At 41.6% G+C, this 27,430-nt stretch overlaps 1 protein-coding gene across 3 annotated transcripts in view; it reads left to right on the forward strand.

Moving 5' to 3' along the window:
* The first annotated feature begins 4,566 nt into the window (after nucleotides 1–4,566).
* C9 (complement component 9) overlaps nucleotides 4,567–27,430 on the forward strand; it is a 53,480-nt gene continuing 30,616 nt past the window's right edge. For 2 of the 3 annotated variants that reach the window (NM_013485.3, NM_001368420.1), the window contains exons 1-5: nucleotides 4,567–4,704; nucleotides 17,398–17,491; nucleotides 18,104–18,248; nucleotides 18,746–18,893; nucleotides 26,554–26,686. In NM_013485.3, coding sequence (NP_038513.2) covers nucleotides 4,622–4,704; nucleotides 17,398–17,491; nucleotides 18,104–18,248; nucleotides 18,746–18,893; nucleotides 26,554–26,686 — 603 coding nt within the window. In that variant the 5' untranslated portion in view covers nucleotides 4,567–4,621. Of the gene's footprint in view, nucleotides 4,705–13,435; nucleotides 13,596–17,397; nucleotides 17,492–18,103; nucleotides 18,249–18,745; nucleotides 18,894–26,553; nucleotides 26,687–27,430 lie in introns of all 3 variants that reach the window. The other variant, NM_001368421.1, reaches the window with a different exon arrangement.

Here is a 27,430-nt window from a genome sequence, read left to right on the forward strand (position 1 = left end):
ATAACACAGCAGGTAGAAGAATAGAAACTGCTGATCACCCACGTTTTGGGTTGTCACAATGGTAAGAGAAAGTGGAAATCTGCGATGTAAAAACACAAGTAAATGATCAAGGCTCTTTCAACGTTAGTCCCTCTCACGCCTACAGCACGTATTCCCTTCCTGTGACTTCAGCGGAAACAATAGATTGGAGTTGCTCCAGACCCCAGCATATGATGGTCACTGGATGGTATTGGTTCATGCCTTTTGTCGTTTGCTTCTCCTATTCTGTTATATTTCACCCCACACAAAACACATAATGTAGGGGTCAGTCTGTCTGGGTACTAGCTATTTCAAAGACCTGTTGTAGCAGGCAGGCTGGCAGGTCAATGGTCAGCTAAATAGACGCTTGGTCATGGTGCTCTGGTTTAAATTCAAGGATCTTATTTCTGTTAACAAAGACCTGGAACAAATCCTAAAGCAGGTTCTAGAAAATACCAAAGACTGAATATTGAACCTAACAACACTAAAGAGTAAGATACTGGGAAAGAAGAGCTTTTTGGTGCATACTATCATGAGACGTTGGGTTCTCTTTTCATGTGGCTCAATATGGAAGCACATGCCGAGGGCTACCCATTGCTCATAGACAAGAAGTCATTCATGTAAGTAAAATAAGAAGCACTGTTGGACAAAGAGGGGTCTGCTCACTGAAGTAGCCATAAAAAAGAAAAAGAAACAAGAAAAAAGAAGGGAATAAATCTAACTCTTTAGTAGACATGGTATTTCAACCTGTCCTGAAAGTTTTATATTTCATGGGAACCGTAGGGCTTCATTTAAGCATCAAATATGTTTAAGCAAAGAGTTGAATGTTAACAGCCAGAAAACCCTAAGGTTTCTTACATGAATGCAACAGAAATGGCAAAGATGCTGGGGTTTCTTAAGATAACCTCTCTTTGGGGAAATGCTACACTAGTTATGAAACAATAGTTCTGCTCTACGTAACACAATGAGAGGAATCTAACCATCTGTACTGGCTGGCTTTGGGTGTCAACTTGACACAGGCTGGAGTTAGTACAGAGAAAGGAGCTTCAGTTGGAGAAGTCCCTCCATGAGCTCCAGCTGTGAGGCATTTTCTCAATTAGTAATCAAGCAGAGAGGGCCCTTTGTGGGTGGTGCCATCCCTGGGCTGGTAGTCTTAGGTTCTATAAGAGAGCAAGCTGAGCAAGCCAGGGGAAACAAGCCAGTAAGTGGCATCCCTCCATGGCCTCTGCATCAGCTCCTGCTTCCTGACCTGCTTGAGTTCCAGTCCTGACTTCCTTTGGTGATAACCAGCAGTGTGGAAGTGTAAGCTGAATAAACCCTTTCCTCCCCAACTTGCTTCTAGGTCATGAGGTTTGTCAGAAATAGAAGCCCTGACTCAGACACCATCACAGCTCATATAAAGTTGGCCTCCAGGTTTTATAATGGCTGCAGTTGCACTATCAGCTTAGAGTGTTTTTCTAATGGGGATTTTGTGGCAACAATGTTGTAGTGGAGTCTCTTCTCCCACAATGGTCAAACTCTCCCAACAAGCCAAGCAGCATTTCTCTGCCTTCCTGTGCTGAAAGCAGGGTGGGAAAGACAGGACATAGCTAACTCAGGAATGCGGTTGACATGGAATTACCAGATGAGTGAGAACTCTGACCCCAGTGGCTGAAATTGGTTCAAAATAAAGTCTTCAACTAAAAGATAAAGGTTGCCGAAAAGTGCCTGGTAAATATTTAAAATATCACCATCTAATGAGATTGCTCAATAACAAAGCCTGTGTTCTGGGAAATGGCATGGTTTTTGTTTTTTTTAACTAATTCTTTTCCACTGAAAATAACCAGAACTCATGTCCTAAATCTACCTGACACACATGGATGTGAACAAAGCCATACACCAGCAGCATATCTGTTAACATGTCCTAATTACAGTGATGCTGGTGGCCCCAGGCCAGTCACTTGTCATCTTATTTCATGAGTACCCCAGCCTGTTTGACCTTGCTTTGCTGGAGTAATATGTCTAATTACAAACTTCTACCTTATGCTAAAGTCCTCAGTGCTGGTCTCTACAGAGAACACAATGTGGACTTCTCAGTAGCCAGGAAGCTGTAATAGTTAAAGGGGAAAAAAACAAACAAAAGACAAATTATGAAACTCTTCATGACTACATTTTCCTTGTAGTGATGTTTATATAGGTGTATATCAATCCTCTTTTCTGATATCAACCATTGATATTTACAATGGTTGAGTTCAGTTATTATTTTAGCTTCTTGTTGTGGTGATGGTTTTAAGAGGAATAGGTTAAAGGGTAACACAAGTGTGCTGGGGTAGAATCACAGATATGTTTAGAGTGTGTTTAAGCACACCTTCCCCCCTTATATTTACTGAGCACCACAGAAATTTTCATTCACAGTCAGGGGAGATGAGTGTTAGACCTAAGGGATAATAGGGAAGGAAAGGAAGAAACTGGAGGGTCGACCTGACAATGGCCTCCTGCATCCTTCACTGACCTGAGAACTTGGTTTGGGACACAAACGGTAGGAAACGACAATGCTGGAAGGTGGAGAACATATCTATTTTAACAAGAGAATAAACACTCTGGGATCTGGATGGCAGTTCCCAACCTGCACTGGGAATGATGCTACGGGAATGGAAATGCTCAGAGAAGCTAGAAGAATAGGCATATTGACCTCAGGGCCAGGATTATCAAGTAGGAAAGTAATTTACAACAAAGAGAGACACACGCACCTGTGTGAGCATACCTGCATAGTCAGTTGCCACTTTGAGGAGTCTACCTTTAAAATAAGAACCTTTAAAGTAAGAAGCAGATTCTAGTAAAGGGAGTTCAATGTGCCACACTTTGAAACTGAAATGCCTTCATCTCAAGGAATGGACATTTTGAGAGAAAATAAAATAAGGAGTGGTAACAGGGACCATACAAGAGTCTCCCATGTATTGTGACAAAGCTGGCAGAACTGGACTGAGTCTAAATGCCCGCCACCTGTCACTATCAAAGGCTAGTGGAAAGTGTTCCTCTGGCATGGATTCATTCACTGAAGGCTATGAGCACTCCTTTAAGAATCAGTCTTATTACTTGACAATTTTGCATGACTTACATGTCAAGCAAGCACATGGTCTCCACTGTAAGCTGAGAAGTCGGTGGAATTAATTAACTCAAGCTCTGGATGAGAAAAGGAGGAATTAAGAAAAGGGAGATCAGAGACTTTTCTCTCAGTGGCATAGGTAAGATGGTCCTAAAATAACTAGCTCTGTCATCCCACCAACCAGACAGACATCTGTTTTACCTTTGCCTATGCTAATATTCAAGATTTGCTCTATTGTAATTAATCATTTTCTATGAATGTCTCTTAAGAACTGTATCAGGGAGCCATGCAACTTGGTGCAAGCCTGCAGTCTCCATCCTTGGGGAATGGATACAGAATGATCAGGAGTTGAAGGTCATCCTCAACTATGCAAGGGGAGGGTTTGAGGCAAATCTGCCTCCACAAAACAAAACTGCTAGGAACAGCTGGGTATGTGCTCATACCTGTAACTGTAGCAACTGGGTCTAGGCAGAAGGGCTGCAGCAAGTCTCAGGCTAGCCTGAACTACCCTATCAGACCCTGCCCCAAACAAACAAAACACTAGATAAAAAGAGTGTCATGAGACATTGTAAATTCATAATATATTACCCACAAACCTCCAACACATCAGATATCTCTCTACACCCATTGTGTATTCTAAGTCCCAACCCTAGCCACACATTAGGAAGAATTGAGAAGCCCCAGTCAGTTAAATTTGAGTAAGATAAAGACTAACAGCCTTCCACACTTGCAACATCCCTGGGTCATTCTCCTGACTAATCAGTGCTCTCAGAGAGGTTGCACGGTCCACACCCATCAGCGCTTCCAGAACCTTTCCCTCTCAATGGCCCTGGAGAATGTGGAGATGTCAGGCAAGCAGTGTTCCTTATGGCAGAGGATAATCCTATCCTTTTGGTGTGTGCTTCCATCATAATCAGGCCAAATCCATTTGGTGGCTGTTGCTAAAGCCTTGTGGTGCTTACTTTGCATTTTTCAGAAAAATATACATATAAGAGGTGTGTAACTTATACACAAAAAGCTTACATTTCCACACGTTACCTTGCTTGGGTGGAAACAAGCCACATATCTGACTTTCAGAGGGAGAGGTGCTTAGAATATCCCCCACCTATGCCTCATCTTTCATTGTGTTCTTTCTGTAGTTATTCTGAGCCTAGGACTCTATAAGAATAATCCATAGGTCTCTCCCACAAATTATACCTCTCTCTTTAGCTTCCCTTCCAGAGTCTCCCAAGGAAAGAACTGCTAGGATTTTGTTTTATTGGTTGCTTTATTTTTAACCCAGCTCCTAATTTTTCCCCACCTTGGCATTTTTTTTTTTTTTTTTTGGTTTATTGCATAATGACACTTTGTCAATAAGGGAAAATAGCAGTCAGGAATTACAATGACTCTCCATTGGTTGGACCTTGACACTTAGCCTAAGCCAACACCTATGAACAAAACCCAGAACAGAACTGCCCCTTGTCCTCCGGCTGCAAAGGAATGCTTTGCAAGCCTCCAGGGCTCCCCAGGAGGAGCAGCATGGCCTCAGGCATGGCCATCACCTTAGCCCTTGCCATCTTTGCCTTGGGTGTCAATGCACAGATGCCAATACCCGTTTCCAGGTGAGTCCATAGCTTGTCTGTTTATCTCTGGAATTCTACTGTGGAATCTGCTGTCCAGGGCTTAACAGCAAAGTAGGGACAATAAAGGTTAAGCTAAACAGTGACCTATACAACACCCAGGATTTCAACTTTCTAAACAAGTGTATTCATGCTTCTGGGTGTTTGTGCTAAAGGAGGGACTGAAATGTTAATGCTAAGATATTTCCTTTAAACATTTAGGATCAGAGGGAAAAAGAAACGGTTGTCTCCAGTTTCTGATAAATCAGTGCTGATCAGTGTCTATGGGCTGAGAAATTCACAATGAGGAAAGTTAATATTTGTGTCCTTTATCTCAAAACCTAATAATTTTTAACTGTTGGCTGCATGGCCCTTTGGCCCCCACATTAAGCAAAGGCTAACTATTTGTCTTGTCTTCTCTTCTGTGACATTCCATTCCGTGGTCCACATTTTGGTTCCTGGGTCTGAGGGTCTATTTGCTCTACCCAAGAATTGCCATGGTACAGCTTCGATGGTTCTGCTTCCAGCACGGCCTCTTTATTTCCTTCTTATCCGATGCTTCTTGGGTTTGCAAAACCCATAAGGTATAAGGGTGTCCCCGAGGTTGCATGTGCTGGAAACTCAGTCCCCTGGTGTGGCAGCAGAAAGAGGTGGTGGAGCTCTTAAGGGGTAGAAGGTCTCAGGATTCCACAGTCATAAATGGACTATCTCTGAGGAATGGGCCAAGCCTAGCAGGAGTGGCTCCTAGCAGATCTGTCTGGCTAGGTTCTTCCTCCAACTCATGTCTCCTTACATATGTGACTCTTCTGAATACAGGAACTTCCCATTTTGCTTCTAGTGACCATGTTAGGACACAACCACAGGAATCCTGTCCAGATGCCTGTTTGCAATTTGTAGTCATGAGAATTGTGAGAAGAGTAAAATTCTCTCCTGTATGCATCACCCACATCAGGCATTCTGTGTCAGCAACAGAAAACAGAGTGTGACACCATGCCAAATACACCCAGCCAATAAATCAAGGGGACAGTAAAAGCCTCTTGCACATCACTGCACCCAGAAGTGCTAGAGATCACGGCTGCTTGAAGCTCTCCCTTCCTTCCATGTAAATATCACAGAAGACACAAACCCATGTAGTCCATTATAGCTTGTTCTCTGAGGACAGAACAGAAAATTGCCCCAACACCAACACATGCCTGGACACTCTTCCTCCGTCTGCATTAATCATGTCCTGTGTCCAGTTCAATTCCCCTAAGTTTAACCAAAGCCTATTTTGACTTAGCTAGCCACCTTTGTCTGCCTTCACCTTTGCGGAGGTAGAGGCGATTCGGCCTGGGCTCCCCCCACCAATGTGGGTTGCGGTTCACTTTCCAGGAGAGGACTCACAATGGAGATACCGCTCATGTAGCTCTGGGAAGGCTGTTCAGCCAAGGCTTTCCTCCCTTCTCCCCTCCTCCTTTGCGGACATTACCTAATCACTATCTCTCTGTTCAGAAAATAGCTTCACTTTCCGGGTATCTTAACTCAGACGGTATGTGTGCAAAGACAGTTACAGAAGGCAGCTTTGGCATTCTTGTAATTAACCTGACCCTCTCATAGGGTCTTAAAACAATTAAACAGTTCAAATTTCTGGACCGATGCTCAAAACTGAAAGGCTGTGGGAAGATCGCGGTGACTTTGATGTTCACACCTCCTGGATCTGGTCTTACTCATGGGGGCCAGAAAGAACCCTGGCTGGCCCCCAGATCCTGGCACTTGCAGTCTCCAGTTGTGCTGAGCATTCTGCATTCTCACAGACATGCCCTTCAGCCTGTGCCAGAACGGCCCTGCTCAGAACGCTCTGTGCTGTGTCCTTTAAGATGGAGGGTTCGGAGACTTCCTGAGCTACATGAGACCCTTTGCTTAAACAACAGCAGCAATATTTCAAATGATTTCTACACATATATATTCTTCAGAAGTTCATAGCTCGCATCAGGCTACCATTGTCTACCAGTATTGCAGGCTAAACCCCCGTTGACTAGTAGCGGTGCAGGCTGGCATGAATAGCTCAGAGTCTCCTTCCCTTAGTTCGCTGATCCATAAGACCCTGATGGTGGTTATTTCCTGTGGCTGCCATAGCAAAGTCCAAAAATGAATTGTTTTAAATAAGTTATCTGTCTCCCTGGCTGGAGGCTGGAGGTCTGACATCAAGATGTTGAGAAAGCCAAAATCACTCTGTCACTCTGGGGTCAAATTCGGGTTCACACATTGGCACAGCAAGCGTTTTACCTACGGAGTCGTCTTCCCCCCACCCCCCACCAGCCTCCAGAGTTCTTCTTTTATATGGAAACCAGGAGTACTGGATTGGGGCCTACTCCCATGATCCCATCTTAACTCAGTCATCTCTACCCAGATCCTATTTACAAATAAGTTCACATTCTCGAGTTCTAACCAGGTCTTAGAACCTCAGCATATCGTCCATTTTTGCAAGGGAACACAATTCAATCCATACACTTATGATGACAGATTTCATCTTGTAGTGTTCTCATGTGAATGTTATCACATGTGTAACATACTTCAAGCTTCAACCTCAGGCATGTAGAAAAAAACCCAATAAGCATCAGGTATTTTTCATATATATATACCTATATGTATATATATAATGATTTCACTGTTCATTTTGCTTTCAAATGATTCCTTATTCTGGAGGATTGGAGTTACAGTAGCTCTCAGGGGATGCCACAGGGTCCCGTGGAACTTTGATAATGGTAAACTAGATATTTCTAACTCTCACCTCAAGGTGAGTTCCCAGGAGAATAGGTCCTGGGGAAATCACCCTCTCAGATGTTCCTTTGGGTAGTAGAATGGAAAATTTTCACAACCAGTATGAAAAGGAAACAACGGCTCAGAGTATAGCTTCAGGAGCCAGGCTACCTGGAGAGTCCAGTGTCTAGCGCTTCACAGCTGTGTGCCCAAGGCTGATGCTATTTCCTCTAAACTCATAAAATCTTAACAGATGCTCCATATTGCATGAGTCACCCACAATGAAATGTCTGTCTCATACCTGCTGCTCCTGATGTGTAGCGGGTCCTTCGTAAAGGCTGTTGTATACCGGATCACTGCGAATGCATACAATAAGTGTTATAGACTCAGAGATGTGCCTTAAAATGTTAACTCTGGGCATTTTATTATCTTTTTTATCTTCGTAAGCTATGTGAGTTTAACATACAGTCCCAAATAGCTGAAATTTCACCACAGCTAACGATTCCTCATACAGCAAATGCCTTCCTGCTTGGACCAAGTCCACTGTTTTGAACGTGAACAGCCACAGTGGTTTTCTTTTCTTTCTTTCTTTTTCTTTCTTTTTTCTTTTTTTTCTGGAAACTTCTCTTCCTGGAGGGAAGACAGGACCTTCCTTTAATGCATTTCTGGCCCAGAGTTTGACCCCCGTGGTGCGGGTGTGCATTACTTTGATCTGGGGAGCGAGCGCCTTCCCAGCTGAGATTGAAACGCTGGGAGATGGGCTATACTTGATAAGCACATTTCATCTGAGAGCCCAGCAAGTTCCTGGGGCAAACAGAGCTCTGCTCCGCCTAATAGCTCAGCAGGATGACAGGCAGGCAGTGAGAGTCCTGTACACAGGCAGTCCTTAAACTACAGAAGATTATCTGCTGAGTGAGTCAGAGGGGCTGTGGTGGTAGTGCTGGGCTCCGAGGGAAGAAGAAAGGCAGAGTTATTCGAGGTCACTGGTCTCCTGTCCTAATATTTATGCAGTGCGCATATTCAATAACACTCTGTTTGTATAACCTTTTCATCTCCCCCACTAATTCCTCAGAGTCCTGCTTTTACTGTGCACTTGGGTAGCCAGACACCTGACAAAGTGAAGACTAAAAACCAGGGACCAGTACAATATTCAGCTTATTTTATTTTATTTTATTTTATTTTATTTTATTTTGGTGCCATTTGGCATCATGTCTCTTTGCAAGCTTGCTGTAGATCTAGGCAAGAATTATGTTGTCCAATTGATGCACTATATAAAAAATAGTGTTCTTACTAGCTCTCTATGTCTCAAAGTGTCTAAAAATCTTGAGGCTATTCCATGCAGAAACCACTGAACAAGCTCAGCTTATTTCAAGGATGATTTGTGTTGAGGGTGGAAGCAAACAAAGTGACAGGAGCGAACGGCACTAAACCAAGTGCAGCCGTTCCAACTGGTTGATTCTGAACCAGTAATAGTTTGACTTGGAATAAGCAGTGCCCTTCTCCATTTGTATTTCCTGCTTGTGAGTCATAATAAATGACACTTATTACTCAAACTCAACGTAAAATGCTTATGTGGAAACGAGCTTAGAAAGGAGGATAATCAAGCCAACAGGGATACGCCGGTAAAGGCACTTGACGCCAAACCCGATGACCTCAGCTGGTTCACCAGGACCCACATGGTAGAAGAAAATAGCGGACCATAGAAATTGTCCTCTGACGTCATCTGCACACTGTGGCAATCCCACACTTCGATAGCTAAATCCACAGACAGGTGCTGTCTAAAACTTGACCCAGAGAAATAAAAGTTAACAGCACTAGTCTGAGGCTTTTCTTTTGCTTCATTAAAACCACTTGAGGTTCATAAGCTGAATTGTGTTCCCGATGCTCACTAATTACCAACGTGACTATATTTGTTGCATTTAAAAATATATTACTACCTTCTAATGTGGTTAAAAGTGAGACTATATCTGATATGACTAATGTCTTTTTTAAAAGTAAATTTGAACACAGGCTGAACACTATATGAAAATACGAGGAATCCAGTCGCAAAGGATAAAACTTCAATACGATTCCCAAACCTAAGGGTCAGGAGTCACTGAAGAACAGGGGCAGAAAGGTCATAAGAGCAAAAGGAACAGGGAGTTTCTGAGACACTGTGTCTCTTAAGAACATCAGAAGCTACACCCACAAAAGTCTCCCCAATGTGACGACATGCTGAAGATTATGGGGCAGAGCTCATGCGGCCTTAAACCTGCACAAAGACTTGTAGGCAACTGGGGAATGCTGAGATTGGGAGAAAGAGTCACCCAGGGAAGAGCACACCAATTGTTTACTCAAAACCAAATAGTCAGCCCTGGGAACGTACATACAAGCAACACTACACAGACTAAGCAGGTTACATGTGTTTACATATTTAGGAAAATATATGTGTATATAATATGTATGTATGAATATATGTATGTATGTATGTATGTAGCAACAATTACTAAAGAGGCCATGAGTTTAAAGGGGAACAAGAAGGAATGTATAGGGTATTTAGAGAGAGGAAAGGGAAGTGGGAAATTATATAATAATATTATAATTTCAAAAAATAAAAGAAATAATTCATCAAAAGAGATACAGGGAAGAGAATATGAGCATCCTCCATCCAGAAGACAGTGAGTGATAGGTCAGCAGAGACCAGCCCCACTTTACCTCCTCTCAGATTTTCCTTCTCTAGAATTGTTGCCAGTGGGGGGGTAGGATGGGAAAGGGGAGTGAAATTAAATTTCTATTGTTTGAGTGATCCAAGCAAGTTACTACACAAAATCTAAGACCTAAAGCGGAATGCAAGCACTGTGCTCAGGGCAAGCATGTGGTCTTCAAACATCTTCCTTTGGGGATGGGATTTTATTGAAGGAATAAACTCAAATCACAGTCCAGGAGGGCAAAAAAAAAAAAAAATGATAAAAGTAAAGATCAGATGCTTTGTACTAAGTCCAAACTGTGAGTTAAAATGGAAAGAGTCCTTAAGTAAGATGTTGAGAAAGAAATAAGCAAGTGCACACACAGTCAACATGAGGCTATTAATGCAAAGGGCAACAAAGAAGTGCACCCAGGCAAGGCCAGGATCACTGCAGCAGGGTTTAGTCACCAATGTGTGGGCAGATGAACAGAACTTTACCTTAGTCCCAGTCACTGCCTAGGATCTAGTTTTACCCAATCAAGAACTATAATTCCATTTGGAGTATTTCAGTGAGCTTGGCTTCCCAAGGATGATTCTCTACTGCACCAAAACAGGCAGTTGAGAGATAAACATCTCAAAGTGCTGGTCTATAGGGTGGTTTCAGAAACCAAAGAAGTGATCACCCTTGGCAAGATGCTGGAACAAAATGCTAATGTGTTCATCTAAGTGAGTAACAGATAGATAGGAACTGATCGTCACGTTTCAGGCAACAAGATGTTGAAAGGGATCATGGAGTGATATTAGCCCAAAACCTAGGATACCCAAGATATAAGGTACAATTTCCTAAACACATGAAACTCAAGAAAAATGAAGACTGAAGTGTGGACACTATGCTCCTCCTTAGAAGTGGGAACAAAACACCCATGGAAGGAGTTACAGAGACAAAGTTTGGAGCTGAGATGAAAGGATGGACCATGTAGAGACTGCCATATCCAGGGATCCACCCCATAATCAGCATCCAAACGCTGACACCATTGCATACCCTAGCAAGATTTTATCGAAAGGACCCAGATGTAGCTATCTCTTGTGAGACTATGCCGGGGCCTAGCAAACACAGAAGTGGATGCTCACAGCCAGCTAATGGATGGATCACAGGGCTCCCAATGGAGGAGCTAGAGAAAGAACCCAAGGAGCTAAAGGGGTCTGCAACCCTATAGGTGGAACAACATTATGAACTAACCAGTACCCCGGAGCTCTTGACTCTAGCTGCATATGTATCAAAAGATGGCCTAGTCGGCCATCACTGGAAAGAGAGGCCCATTGGACACGCAAACTTTATATGCCCCAGTACAGGGGAACGCCAGGGCCAAAAAGGGGGAGTGGGTGGGTAGGGGAGTGGGGGTGGGTGGGTATGGGGGACTTTTAGTATAGCATTGGAAATGTAAATGAGCTAAATACCTAATAAAAAATGGAAAAAAAAAAGAAAAGTGATTTTAAATCAAAAAAAAAAAAAGATGAAGCCTAATGTAATTTATGAAACAACCGATAGGCCAGTTCAGTGACACACTTACACACTTAAGGTCATCAATGAAGACCTCAGGTCTGGGTAATGTGGACAGAATGAGAACTTCCACATCTAGAGTTATTCTACACTCTCAGTTAGCATAGATTTCCACCAGCTATTGCCAGGACGTATTTTCAAACATTACTTGAATATGAGACACACCTGACTAGCCTTTCAAAACATGGTTATCTAGAACTCATACCTGGAGAAACTGATCTAATTAATATGATTGAACTATATAGATTTTTTCTTCCTTCCTTCCTTCCTTCCTTCCTTTCTTTCTTTCTTCCTTCCTTCCTTCCTTCCTTCCTTCCTTTCTTTTTTCTTTCTTTCTTTCTTTCTTTCTTTCTTTCTTTCTTTCTCACTCTCTCTCTTTCTTTCTTTCTTTCTCTCTCTTTCTTTCTCTCTCTTTCTTTCTTTCTTTCTTTCTTTCTTTCTTTCTTTCTTTCTTTCTCTCTCTCTTCCTTTCTCATTGCAATGCTTGGAAGTTGAACTCAGCTTTTACTTGCTAGTAAACTACTCTACCATTGAATTAGATCTCCACCACAACTTGGGAAGAGATTTTGTTTTGTTTTGTTTTTAGGAATAATTGTTTTGCCTGTATATGTGTCTGTGTACCACTCGTATGCCTGGTGATCTCACAGACCAGAAGAGAGCATCCAACCCCCTAAAACTGGAATCACAGATGGCTGTAAGCCATCATTAGGTGTTGGGAATTTAACTAAGGTCATCTGAAAGAACAACAACTGTTCATAACCATTAAACTATCTATCAATTCCCACAAATTTCTCTTTAATATCTCGAGATTATGAAGTTTAGCCAGTTAGAAAACACAAAGTGCATCAGCCACTGCTTGTTGAGGTTCAGTTCCAATAAAGCTTTTAAAAAAAAAAATATTTATTATGTTTAAGTACACTGTAACTGTCTTCAAACACCCCAGAAGAGGGCATCAGATCTCATTATGGATGGTTGTGAGCCACCATGTGGTTGCTGGAATTTGAACTCAGGACCTTTGGAAGAGCAGTTGGTGCTCTTAACCACTGAGCCATTTCTCCAGCCCCCCAATGAAACTTTATTGGAGAACTTCTAGCAGAAAATTTCTCAGCTAGGCAACCTCAAAACATACACAAACACTTTAGCTTATTGAGATTCTGCTATGAGTTTTTACATACGGTTTACATATTTTTAACCTGTAATTCCAGAAAATGAGGGCTAATCCTGGATAGTGGGGTTTGGATGACTTTAAAAAGTGGTTGGTTACCCACATAACATCTGTGCCACTTTCACACAACTGGACATTTCTGACCAGGCAAGTTATTATTGTAGCTCACAATGTTCATTACTTGATGACAATGGTGTGATGTACAAAATACCTTCCAGGAATATTAATCCTAGTCACTAAAGATGAAGCCAACTAGAATTCTCCATGATGTATGGCATAAGTATATAAAGTTTTTGGCAGTAGAGTCTTACTATCGAGTTGTGAAGAGTGACCAAGTGCTTCAGCCACAGCCTGCAGTTTTTTGGGAGGGGCTGTCTATGAGACCCCATTGGCCAATAACTCGAAATATACAACCAGTTTCTGGTACTGACTGCTTTATTTGGTAGTGTATGATGTCCAGTTGAGGTAGTGTCTTTCTACTATAGGGTAATTCTACTTAAACTCCTTTGATATATGTATCAAAGGAGTCTTCTGTAGTAGGTTTCCATATGACTTTTTCAAAGGTTCTTCAGGGTTAATAATTGCTCTACTTTTCCAATTTCAGAGCCAGAAGTAATGGATGGAGTCTCTTTTTAGGCTTTGGGTTTCTCCTGCCTCTTTTTTCTTTATTCATCGCTGAACAACTCTCCTTCTGAGATCCCATGGCTCTAGAATGATTCTACTAAAAAGCAAAGAATTGTGTCTGCAAAAGTCTCCTCTGCTGGGTAAATAACATATTCACAGAGTCCAAGGATTTTAAACATCTCTGGGAGTCATTCTCCACACCATATTAGAAGACTTAAGCCTTGTCACATATGTAGTCTTTCTAACTACTAGAGAATTTTCAGTAGGAGCAGGGTAACGTTAAATTCTAAAAGATCCCTCTGGATTCTGTATGCAAACTAAATCAGAAAGAAATGATCAGAGTCAGCTAGAAGAGATGTTATGTTAGTGTAGACCAGAAGAACATCTGGAAGATATTAGGAAGTAAGGATAGATTGGAAAACCATTTACAAGACTGCCAACAACAGGTTTCAATGCTCTATTAGATGTAGAGATGAGGAGGGGGAATAGAGAATTAGACAAGTAACACCCAGTCTCTGGCTAGGATAACTCATAAATGAAAGAGCAGCCCTTAAAGAAAAGGAAAATAATGAATTCGTTTGGGAAAACACTGAGGTCAATGGGCCATGAAGATGGCCAAGTCCAGATGTAGAATTGAGAATTAGATTCCAAAGTTTAAACTTCAGGAGAGATGTCTGGACAGCACGTTTATCTCTGTCTGGGTATCATTAGCACACATGTGGAAACTATGGATCTGGGAGGAGAGGGGAGAAAAGGGGAGGGTGGAAAAGGAGAGAGAAAAGGCCGAGAGGAGAGGAGAATCTAATGACAGCCTCCTCAATGAATAAACAGCACTTGAAAGACTAAAGAGGAGGATGAGGGTCCTACAGATGAGAGTGGAGCAATCTAAAACAGCAGAGAAAAGATATGAGAAAGGGGGCCCAGTTTTGTTCAGTATATGAAAGAATAATGGAATACTTGATCCTAAAAGAGACATCTATATAATGTCCTTCATAGATTGTTCATAGATTGTGGAATATTGAAGAAGGAGGAGGAAAGAATGTAAAAAACAAAAGCGATAGGATGGGGAGATGTCCAGCAAAAATATATCTTCTGGACGTTACATGACATAAACTCACTGCAGCTGTGGTTATCTGCACAGACCCTGAACAAAACTGGGCTCATTGTTATGGATGGGGAGGGCCCTTCTCTGGAGGACTGATGGCTGTTAATGGCTTCTGAGGAAGAAAGAGTTTTTTTTCCAGAAGTGTAGTCAGTGATAAGTTGTGTACATTCCAGAAAATAACTTTATTCCACCCACAATTATTAAATTATTAAATCTAAGCATTAAATTAATTAATAAAATGAATTAGAAATTAATAAAATAATTAAATTAATCATGAAATTAAATGAAAGTAACTTTAGTTAAACCGACTGAGTCACACACAAAAGAAGAAAGCAGAAGAAGGGCTAGCTATGAAGAAGAGTTTCTGCAGGAGAAGGGGGATGAGAGAAAGGAAGGGCTGAGGAGACCTCAGATGATCATGCGCAACCATGAAACTGCCAAGGAATTGAAAATAGGATCAAATAAAATACTGAACAGTTGTCTTAAAAGGCAGCAGTGGCCGGGCAGTGGTGGCGCACACCTTTAATCCCAACACTCAGGAGGCAGAGACAGGTGGATTTCCGAGTTCAAGGCCAGCCTGGTCTACAAAGTGAGTTCCAAGACAGCCAGGGCTATACAGAGAGAAACCCTGTCTTGAAAAACCAAAACCAAAACCAAAACCAAAACCAAAACCAAAACCAAAACCAAAACCAAAACCAAAACCAAAACCAAAACCAAAACCAAAACCAAAAAAAAAAAAAAAAAAAAGAAAGAAAAGAAAAGAAAAGAAAAAGAAAAAAGACAGAAAGGAAGGAAGGAAAGGAAGGAAGGGAAGGAAGGAAGGAGGGGAGGGGAGGGGAGGGGAGGGGAGGGGAGGGGAGGGGAGGGGAGGGGAGGGGAGGGGAGGGGAGGGGAGGGGAGGGGAGGGGAGGGAAGGGAAGGGGAGGGGAGGGAAGGGAAGAAAGAAAGAAAGAAAGAAAGAAAGAAAGAAAGAAAGAAAGAAAGAAAGAAAAGGCAGCAGTGTTCAATTTTCATAGATGGTGAGAGGAAGCTAGTACGATAAGGACAGGGGGCAGGAGAGTGAACCACGTGACAGCCATCACTGATGAGCAAGAGCAGAATGCATGGGGAAGGGAGTGGAAAATGGTTGCCGGGTAAGGAGGTAGGTCAGAGCACAGGCTACTTTTTCAAGAAATTTGCAGGGGGAAAAACAAGCATGAAGGATTTTGAAATGGCTCAAGGAGGCGGAAGGATGTGAGACTTATTGGGAAGAAGAGACATAAACGTATTTGTTGTGATCTTTAAAATAATGTGCTAGCATGCAGGGCAGGAGAGAGATGAGGTAGCCGGCAGAAACTGAGGCGTGTGAAGAGGGTGTCTCACCTGTTCATTTATTGGCTTATTTGATATAATATGTTATATTAAAATTGGAGGTAGATGATTATAAGGAAAAGTTTAAAATGGAAGCAACACCCAGATAATTAACTGCAAGTTGGAGCTGAGCTCTAGAACATTCTTACTGAGGGATTGACCCTCCTTTGACCTCTCCCTGGTGCAAGAATTTTTATAGAAGCCCAAACTAGGAAAGGAGAGGTAAAATATCTGAATATCTGTAGGATTCCTGTTGGATAGATTCTGGTTTTGATGTTTGGTTGGTTGGTTTTGGTTTTGGTTTTGGTTTTGGTTTTGGTTTTTTTTTTTGTTTTTGTTTTGTTTTGTTTTGTTTTGTTTTGTTTTTGCTTTGTCTCTTTCTTACATTTAATGGGTTAAGTGAACAAGATGAGGCTGTAACAAGAAAAACAGCAACAGTAAACCAAGGGAATAGCCACAGTTCAGAACTAGAATTCCTGTACTTGGGGCATGGAAGGGAAGCCAGAAGCGCTAAAACACGTGATGCTAAAACTCAGAAAGTCCTGAGTAAGTCTTGAAGTGGACTGTGAAAGCAGGAAAGCGTCTATTTTAGAACACAGGCGTGGAAGGGAGGCTTCGGGCACGGGTGGGATGCTGACTTACGAGGTGTTTGCTGCAGGAATGGCTGGACTGGCTGGCTTAAATTTGCAAGAGAACCTGGCAATTCCAGGCTTTCCCAGCCTCTCAGGGGTGAGTGAGATGCACAAAGAAAGTGAAAGAGCGTTTCCAGTTCCAATGAGTCTGTCACATACTTGTAGAAAGATGAGTGCGTGTCGAATAGCCGTCAGAAAACCTTGCTGGCTGTCCTCGCTGCCACTCACCACCATTATTACTGCTGTTGTTGATAAGCTAGACTTCAGGAAAGGACAAATTGGAAATACAAAACACTGTGTGTTCAAGGGTCATGGAAGACACAGTAAAGTATATGGAGTGTGCTGCGGAGATGCATCAGTTGGAAAAGTAAATACATTATATAGACCTGAGCTCAGATCCCCAGACCACTACTTAGAGTCAGTTTGGTAGGGTCATCTGTACATCAACTGGGGTATAAGAGGAGATAGAAACAATTAGATCCCCAGAGATGGCTGGTTACCCAGTCGAGCTAAATCCATGAGCTCAAGATCTAGTGAGAAACCCTGTCTCAAAGAATAAGTAAAGAGTGACCGAGAAAAACATCTGAAAACCTATTGCCTCAACTGCATGCACATACATGTGCATATGCACACACACAGACACATTCATAAACATGTACATGCACATATTCATGTATATGTATATATGTACATGTACCATAATACTATGATTGTGTAGGATACACATACATATACATGAGTAGGCAGTATGGTTTAAGGAAAGAAGAGAAGTAAATGCATGAAATTGATTTTAGAAGGCTTCTTGGAAAGAGATGATGGTAATTTTAAACCGATGCTTTTCAATCTTCATTATAGAGAAGAACAAGAACAACACTATCCCATACCGATAGACTGCAGAATGAGCCCATGGAGCAATTGGTCAGAGTGTGATCCTTGCCTCAAACAAAGGGTAAGTATTTGAATCCATCCACTCCAGCTCCTCAATTGAAAACTGGTATCTTCAGGGAAATGGCATGAGGCAGGGACTCCCAGAAACAAATTCCAATCCAGAAAGAGGTAAGCAAGGAATACAATGTGGTTGGTCTGACCAGGTGACCTGCATGTTGAACAGCAGACTAGATAAGTGTTTGATACTTCACTCCACAACCTAGAAGGCAAAGTGCTCTTGTTATGTGATATGCATGGCAGTTTCTTCCATCTCAAAGTCTTAAACTCGTTTGTGTGTAAGGGCTGCAAGGGTGAGGGGTTGCTTTATTCCAGTGGTTCTCAACCTGTGGGTCATGATCCCTTTGGGGCCTTATGACTCTTTCATAGGGGTCACCTGAGACCATCAGAAAACACAGATATTTACATTATAATTCATAATAGCAGCAGAAATTAGTTATGAAGTAGTAATGGAAATAACTATCGGTTGGAGGATACCACGACATGCAGAGCTATGTTAAAGGATCATAGCTCTGGAAAGATTGAGAACTACTGCTTTAGACAATAATCCACCTTTGCATTAGGAAATAGAATATCTTCAGCTGCTTTTTGTTGTTGTTGTGTATTTGTTTAATAGTTTCGCTCAAGAAGCATTTTAGCCTTCGGACAGTTTAATGGGAAAAGCTGTGTTGATGTTTTGGGAGACAGACAAGGCTGTGAACCCACCCAGGAGTGTGAAGAGATACAGGAAAACTGTGGAAATGACTTTCAGTGTGAGACAGGTAAGCTGAGACTGCAGGTGCTCTCTATGGACCTCTGTGTATACTTGTCAGCTAAAACACATTAGCATATCATATTTTCACAGGTAGACATATTTCCAAGTGCAATGGCTCCTCAACAAGGGCTAGCTATATTATCTATACAATGAGAGCTAGCTATATCATCTATACAATGAGAGCTAGCTATATCAGCTATACAATGAGGGCTAGCTATATCATCTATACAACAAGGGCTAGCTATGTCATCTATTCAACAAGGGCTAGCTATGTCATCTATTCAACAAGGGCTAGCTATGTCATCTATTCAACAAGGGCTAGCTATGTCATCTATACAATGAGGGCTAGCTATGTCATCTATACAACAAGAATTAGCTATGTCATCAATGGAACAAAGTCAAGTCTTTCTAGCACTAACTTCCAAAGCTAAAGTGCCTGCGGTGACTTGAGAGTAAGAGAAAATTGAGCATCACACACAGCATGTTCCTTGATTTTGACTGCAGGCAGGTGCATAAAGAGGAGACTTCTGTGTAATGGTGACAACGACTGTGGAGATTATTCTGATGAGAATGACTGTGACGATGACCCACGCACCCCATGCCGTGACCGAGTAGCGGAAGAATCAGAGCTGGGACTAACAGCAGGCTATGGGTTTGTATCTCACTTGAATCTTCACAGGGGAAAAGGATGGACGTGGCCTCCAACTCTCTCACCGTAACAAAGCCACCATAGAAAGGCTTATACAAACTGCACAGGTGATGCAAACTGTGGTCTGTATTCTTTGGTCTAGGGTTGACATTTGAGGCCCCCCAGAATATTTAGTTAATGTGTAAGGATACCACCTGGCCTCAGCAGAGTCTGATGAATGAGTTTTGCTGTCAGTGAATAGGAGATGGTGCATCTCATGTACAAACATCAGGAATACCCCAGCAACAGACGTGTCATGTCAATGTTTAGAATTAAATGACCCATAGCAGGTGTGTCAAGTCCATTGAAGCATCGGATTTCCGAGCATGGCTACCTTCCACTGGAATTTTTCTTGAACTGATACCTAAATATAAGTTCTTGGGAGGTACAAGTATTATAGAGTTGGGCTAGAAGAAATGGAATCAAAAGACTAGGTTATGATGCCAAACGGTAATAGGATTTGGGGCCTCATTGTAGAGAGTTGACAGGCAACTCATTCTCCACACAAAATGAAGAGGCTCTGGGCTATGAGCTCTAAAATAAGTGTAGGAGTTTAGACTGTAGGACTATGTAGAGCAGAGAGGATTCTGTGGGTGTCTGTGCTCCAGGAATTAGGAAGATAATAGGTCAAAGGTCCAGTTCTCTTCCATTCCAGTTGTGAAGTCCTAGGGACAGTCCCTGCCTAGTTTGCATAACTATCTTGATCTGGATAATTTTTCCCCCAACAAAGATGCAATTGCTTTCACATCTTGCAGTGCACTGGACAGAAGTAAATGGTTCTATTTCATCATCTATCACATAATAGGTTCCTTTACTCTTATAGTTTCCTTGTCTCAAAATAGATGCTCCATAAATTCTTGGTAGATAGATAAACAGGTGAATTGTTTAATGAGTAAAAAAAAATCTATTCATAGAGACCTTCTGAAACATCAGGTAAGATGGAAGCTAAGTTGCTAGGATGAAATTCAGGGGCAGAAGCCCAGAATTGAAATAAAGATGGGGAGAGAAAAAAATATGGCAGAGATGGCGAGAACAAAGCTGATAGAGAAACTAGAGTGACAGAGATTCTTGGGTACAGCAATTCTCCCACAGGAAACATCTAGAAATGTCTAGAGAGCATCTGAATTGTCAGTACTTGCAATGGACAGTGCTGAAGGGAGCTCTCTTAGAGGCTAGTGATGTTGATGGTAAGCATCCCATTAGCTCTTAGAGGCTAGTGATGTTGATGGTAAGCATCCTACTACTTGCAAACTCACATTGACAGTGGTGCTGAAGTCAAAAAGCTCTGCATTGAGGACTGGTTCCTCCATATTGCATTTGGCTGAAAGTAAAGATGTCTTCTCTCTGAAGTCAGAGGAAACATCCATTTAATGAATGTAAGAAAATTTCAGGATACCACGCACCAGGCACAAGATAAATGTTTCACACACCATTTCTTCACTTCATAAAATCTTACCCAAATGGCTTTCAAATATTACCCACAGTGCCTTTGGCCCTTAGCTTAAAAGCTGTGTTTGTGAATCAAATGGACATTCTTAGGCCAGGAATCTTAGTAAATGGCAGTTAACAGTAAAGAGTTGTCCAAAACCCTTCTAACCAGATTGCCACGGGACTTAAATTATCCTAAACCCCTTCTTCATCTTTTCTCGGGGGAGAAGAAGTTTTATCTCTAATCTCAATGAAAGAACTTGAAACAGGGAATCACATATGTTATTTATTCTCACTCAATGCAAATTTATAGTTGTCTAAGGGGAAAAGAATACAAAAATGTTGGCCTGCTTAACTGAAAAAAAAAAAAAAACAATCATTCATAATCGCTCGGTTTCCTTTGTTTGGGGAAAAGAAAAAAACCGTGTACTTGGCATTTGCAGGCAAGTTTCCTAAGGAAGCGTCCCAGAGAGCAGCAAAAGACTCTTAGGATCTCATACTTTACCACAGCCGGGGTGGTGCAGGGGAGCAGAGAGCAGCAAAAGACTCTTAGGATCTCATACTTTACCACAGCCGGGGTGGTGCGGGGGAGCAGCATGAGGCGGAGCCATCAAGGCTGAGGAGGGGGCCCAGCTACAGAAGAGATTAGCTGCAAACATGGAAAATGAGGTAGGCCCTTTCAGATCCAGTCCATCAACAGTTTTTATTAAATCCCCTTCGATTAAGGGGGAAAACCCATAGCAAATTTAATCTTTATAAAAAAAAACTTACTACTGTCATTTGCATAATACCTTGAACTTTTCATAATCCTTTTGTACATTCTAGCTCTACGGACTGCTATAATGACCCTGTGACCTTGTCAGGGGATCATTTTATACTCATTTTGTACATAAGAACTAGATGGAATGATTTAAGCCATTTGGCGAGTATTTCAGGGAACTAAAGCCAAATTTCCCTGTGTCACATAAAACATCTTTTCCCAAGCACAACACTTTACCCTTCTCCTTCTCACCACATCAGCCCCTGTACTTCCGCACTTGGCTTCAAAGCCCTAAAGTCAATGCCCAGTCTACAAAAAAACTAAACTTGCAAAACTGATAGTATGGACTGGTGAGATAGTTCCGTGGGTAAAGGCCCTCCCCACTGAGGCTGTTATCCTGTTTCATCCTTGGGTCTCAATGTCTACAGGTTATCCTCTGAGCTCCACAGTTGTTCCATGACACCTGTATCCCACCCACATGTACACACATACTAAATAAATAAATGTGATAAAAAGTGACACTCCTTAAGTAGCTAAGTAGCTACTTGTTACTACGCCTGTAAATTCAATACTTGAGAGACTGCGGCATGACGATCATGGGTTCAAAGGTAGCTTTGACTGCACAGTAAGACCCTATCTCTGATTCTGTCTCTGTCTCTCTTTCCTATGAGTGTATGTGTGTGTGTGGGTAGATAGATTATAGATACAGATAAACAGTAAAATACTTAGAATTAGTTAATCAGGCATTAATATCTAGAAAGTTTAAGGTAATATGTTTTTATATGATTATAAACTTCAACTCTATGAATTTCAGATATTTACAATAAACTTTCATTATTCTCACATGGTTTTGGACATGTAGAATAAGGGTATTGGGAATTGTATTAGCTGATATCTGCTGCTATGGCAAAATACTAAGACCAAGGCAATTTAGGAAAAGAAGAATTCATTTGGGCTTACAGTTCCTGAGACATAAGAGTCTGTCATGGCAAGAAAACACAGCATCAGGCAGCCATGGTGGGAGAAGCAGGAAGCTGAGAGATTGTACCATCTACCTCAAGAAAGAAACACAGAGACAAAGAACTGGAAATAGGGATAGACTATATAATCTGACCCTAGTAATGTACTTCCTCCAACAAGACCACACCCCCTAAACCTTCCCAAACAGCACCATCAACTGAGGTTCAAGCGCTCAAATACCTGAGCCTGTAGGGTATTGAGACAACCACAGAAATAAAGCGTGTTAGAGCAACATGTTTAGAAACGGCTTCTCCACAGTTCAGTCTGGGGAGCCTCAATGGATCCAATGTACTGTTTCATACACTCAGACTCTCTCTATGGGCAAGTCCTAGGGACTTGATGCAATTAATTAATCTTTATCTATTTGAAGGACTCTTTTATTTAAGTTGCTTCTCTGGCAGAATGCCATTGTATTACAAAAGTTTCAGACCTCTGTCTTATGGGCATCTGAGATTCTCCACAAATGTTCGGGGAAGTCCTCCAACCCATCTTGCACTCATAGAAAAAGCACAAATTAAAACCAGCTGTAACTGATGTACAATATGTAAGGAATTACTTTTTGTGTGTGTGTGATCTAAACACAACTCCACTTCTGTGAAGAGAGCTTTCTTGTCGGTTCACCTGGTGAATTGGAGCTGTCTGTGGTTCTGGGGCAGCTGGGGAAGCAGCCATCACTAAACACTGCCAAAGAACACATTTTCCTTAAGATTTCCCAGGTGATGACTTTTCTATTCATGAGCACTTTTCATGTTTCTTGGCAAAAAAAAAAAAAAAAAAAAAAAAAATTGGCTCACTTCAGGCTAGACTGGCTGTCTCTGTAGGAGTGGAATCAAGTCAAAGGTTTTGAAACATTTCTTCCTTAGTAGTGCTTTAGACTTTATTGGCTTCTGTAGCTTTCCAGATGGATCCGGCCAACTGGTCATTGTGCTATTCTTTGTGCTATTCTGTGAAACAATATTCTTCAAACTAGACTATGGATAGCAAAGGGTGCACAAGAACCTTCCAGGGAAGTGTCAAGCAAGCTTGAAGGTAATACTTTCCTCAACTATTAATTATGTAGCTGAACTAATAATAAGACTCGATCCCCATACGTACATGACTATATACATTATATATATATATATATATATATATATATATATATATATATATAATTGGTAAGCAAAAGCCTGCAGCTGCTTTGTCCTTCCTCATATCTTTTTTTAAATTATTTTTTTAAGGACAGGAACTTGCTATGTGTCTTAGGATCACCAGTTTATGCCCCTGTACCAGGTATCAAGGTGGTGCTGGGGACTGAACGTAGGGCTTCCTTCATATAAAGCAAACAACCTCCCAACCGAGATCTATGCCTCCAGGCCCCTAGCAGCTTTTCCATACCCGTCACCTGCCTTCCAAAAGGTGAATCACCTCTCATCTACTCTTAATATTGCATGGTGGGAACCCAAAATCCAGTCCCAGATGGTAGGGCTAATTACACTCTGATGCCTTAGGAATAAGACAATCTCCGTCTCTTAATAATTCTATTCAATAACCAGTTGTTTCTATAAAAACCTATGATGTGTGCAGTCTTTTGGATATGTAAGGCCAAAGAACTGAGTGGCATTACTATAACAAAACGTCTCTATTATCTTCTTATGTGAATAAATTTGTCATCATTAGCATCCATGAAACGGGAAGTAGAAGTAACAATGGCGCTAAGTCCTGTAACTTATGAGCACTGAGTAACATTCATCCACAGACATAGGAATGTATCTATTAATTTGAAAAGAGGCTCAATTCCTTTCACTGGGATAGCTTTCTGGTACAATTTTACTTGATTTGGCAATAACTTTAAAATCTAGTGTACTTACATGCTAGATCTTACTTCTAATGAGTTTTAATACTTACTCTCTATGCTCAAGGGATACTTAATGCTTAGAACATTCAGTTAGTATCTTTTGGTACAGCAAAGCATGACAAGGCAATCAACAGGATTACTCAATATAAATTATATTGTGTTTTATATTAAGTTAAAATTCTATGAGAGAATGATATGCACCATCACTACGCCATCTGTATATAATAAATTTAATTTTCATTGTAGAACAGTAGTTATATTTTCAGTAACTACCCATAGCCTGATGGGAAATTATATCCTTTGAAACTATTTTAAAAAATAATGGATGCCTCACTAAAAACCGTTCAAGGAGGCACAGCTAGCCAAGTTCCTTTAGAAGGTACACAGGTAAGATCACTACCCCTAAAGTGTTCCACGTGCAGGACCCTGCCCACACTGTTCCTCCTGGGCTTCCAGCATGGATCCCAGTGTGGCCATCCATCAAAACCCACACCAAACTTTTCTTCCTAAATGCCTTTTATTAGCACCCATGGTGATCTCTTCCTTGTATGACACAGGCCTTACACACCATTCAATTAGACTACTTACTGGACACAGTATAGTCTTCCCAAACTAATTTATATATGCAATTATGTGCCAGAACCCCCAACTTCCAAGCAATTTTGTGGAAGCCAGTTGTGTACTAACTGTATTCATATCACCCCCTGATTATTATAAACACATGAATATAATAATAAGTCATCCAAAAGTTAATCTTAAGAATGGAAGGGTGTTTCATTGTTCACTAAAAGAAGTGTCTTTAATGGAAGTATATAGCAACACAAAGCCCACAATCACATAACATAGTTGAAGCTCCATTTAAAAAACAGAGATTATCCATTCTTTCCACTGCCTCATGATTTCAAGGTGGAAGAATCGCACCCAACCCTTCAGTGAATGAAGACAAAAAGCAATCACTCACAAGACAGGGCTTGACAGGCAGCTCTGCTTTTGAGCTGCAAGGGCAGGCTTGGCACTATTTTCCACTGTGGTTTGGTAAAACGCTGGGGCCTTAGGCTGCAGGAGTAGCCTAGCTAAGGAGGAGCAGCAGCGAACAGCAGAAGAAGCCAGTCTCAAGGTGATCGCACGAGACTTCTTCCTGTCCAGAGATTACTTTCCACAGCAAGGCCGTGGCCAAAGCATCTGACCTGTTTGTGCATAAATCCTCCCATGATGCCTCGGGAGGCTTATAGATGCCGGGATGGGTGGGGGCGGGGGGAGTAGAACATAAACAAACAATACAGTTTTAAAGAAAATGAAGCAGCTATCATATCGGTGTAACTTGTTTGAATTTTTCAGCTCTATATTAGAACTTCAGAACTTTAGCATTTGCCGGAAAGGTCTTTTGGGCAGGTTAGACAGTGAGTTAATTTTATCACTTGCTCAATCTTCACAAATAAGTTCCTTAACTGTCCTTCCTGTTCTTGCTTTCTTGCTAGCTTCATAATGACTTAAAATTTTGAATTCTTTAATGCACCCATTGGTGATATTCTGATTTTATTTTATATTTTGTTTTGTTTTGTTTTGCATCAGCAAAGGGCTTATAGTAAGCTATTTGCACTCTGATGAAAAAAATGCTCTTGAAACCAACATGCAGGTTTATAATCCTGTTAATTGGAGTTAGGTATGTGATCTAGAACAATGGACAAAGTTGTGCTTCGGGAATTATAGGTGTGTGGAACAAATTTCCATTTTGGCACCCTGGGCTTAGAGCCACCTATTGTTCCGTTCCGCCTACGTAGCAATGACTGCGCTCCTCAGACTGGCAGAGGTGGACTTCACAAAGAGCTAAGTGCAGAAACTGTTTTAAAGCCTAGGAATCTAATGTAACTTCTGTTTTACAGCTAAAGGATATTTCTGTCTGTGAATTAAAGCTAGACAAAAATATTCCTGCTGCGGGGGGTTGGGGGGGGGGGCAGGGTGCATAGAACTTTTGAGAATACCTTCCTCCAGAGCTATTTTTTTTTTTGACCGTTCATCTTGGAAAGTCCAACAGGAATAACATAATCCTGGGGGAGGGATGAGATTTTTGACAACAATGAGACAGCTGGAGGAAGACTTAAGTATAAAGAGAATAGGGAGAGAAAGAAAGCCCCGATGTCGATTCATAGATGAAAAATTACACGCATATATAATTATACTGCCCCCCTGGGATATTCTTCTCTCAAATAATTTAAATAGTTGGTGTTACAGCACTGGCTTTTGGTTCACTCCAGGACAGAAAAGGTACAGCCTGAGAGCTAAGACTCCGGGAGCCAGAGGGTCCCCTGTGTGCTACTCTCTGCCTTACTTTCCTGTGCTCTAACAGTGCCCTGGATGCCAAAGAGTTTAGAAGACCCTCCTAAGGCAAGCTTTCTGCCAAGACGCTGCGCCAAAGCAAACGCCCCTTACCCCCCTACTCTCGCTTCTGTTCCTGATTAAACCCCACACGTGTTGGATGACAGCGACATGAACCGAAGCTGTGTCACTCTCCCGCCCCAGAAGGCTGCCTTGCATTAACAATGGTATTTACCCCATGACCCCCTTCTGCTTCTTCTCAGGATCAACATCTTAGGGATGGAGCCCCTGAGAACACCTTTTGACAATGAGTTCTACAACGGACTCTGTGACCGGGTACGAGACGAAAAGACATACTATCGCAAACCTTGGAATGTAGTTTCTCTGATCTATGAAGTAAGTCACCTCAGGGGAAAACATGTTGTTTTGTTTTGGACGAAAGATGCTTTGGTAAGTTTAATAGTAGACTCTTTTGGGGGGTTCGAGACAAAGTTTCTCTGTGTAGCCATGGCTGTCCTGGAACTCACTCTGTAGACCAGGCTGGCCTCGAACTCAGAAACCCGACTGCCTCTGCCTCCCAAGTGCTGGGATTAAAGGCGCGCGCCATTCGTGCGACACCAATGCCCAGCTTAATAGTAGATTCAGTGAAAGATTCAATGCAGTAAGAATTTAAAGTGAACGTAACGCTTACTTAAAAGGAGAGATGCATCTTCGACCTTTCCAGAAATAGCAGTAGTTTCTCGTCAGCCCTAACAGCATACACCTGGTAAGAAAGCTTTGGAAAAATACCTAAATTCTATAAAAAGATCCACCCGGGCAGCTGAAATGACTAAAAATAAGATTAGAATAAAATAAAATTTTACATGTGTCCAAAACGATCAAATTCTTCCCACACCAACTGTTCCTTGAAGAAGATCCATTTTGTTTTCTTTCTTCAGTTTCTAGAAAGTTCTCTCCGCTGATGTCACTTCCACCAAATCGACAAAACATACAGACTTTTAAAGAAGTGTAACTGGTATTGTTTGGGAAACAACACCATTGTAAATAAATCTCTACCCACCCCAGCATGAAGCTGCCGTTTGCCTGTAGATGTTAAGGATTCATATCTGGACTAGATTGGTATTTTTGTTTGCAAGTGAC

Source organism: Mus musculus, chromosome 15, assembly GCF_000001635.26.
Source record: "Mus musculus strain C57BL/6J chromosome 15, GRCm38.p6 C57BL/6J".
NCBI lineage: Eukaryota > Metazoa > Chordata > Mammalia > Rodentia > Muridae > Mus > Mus musculus.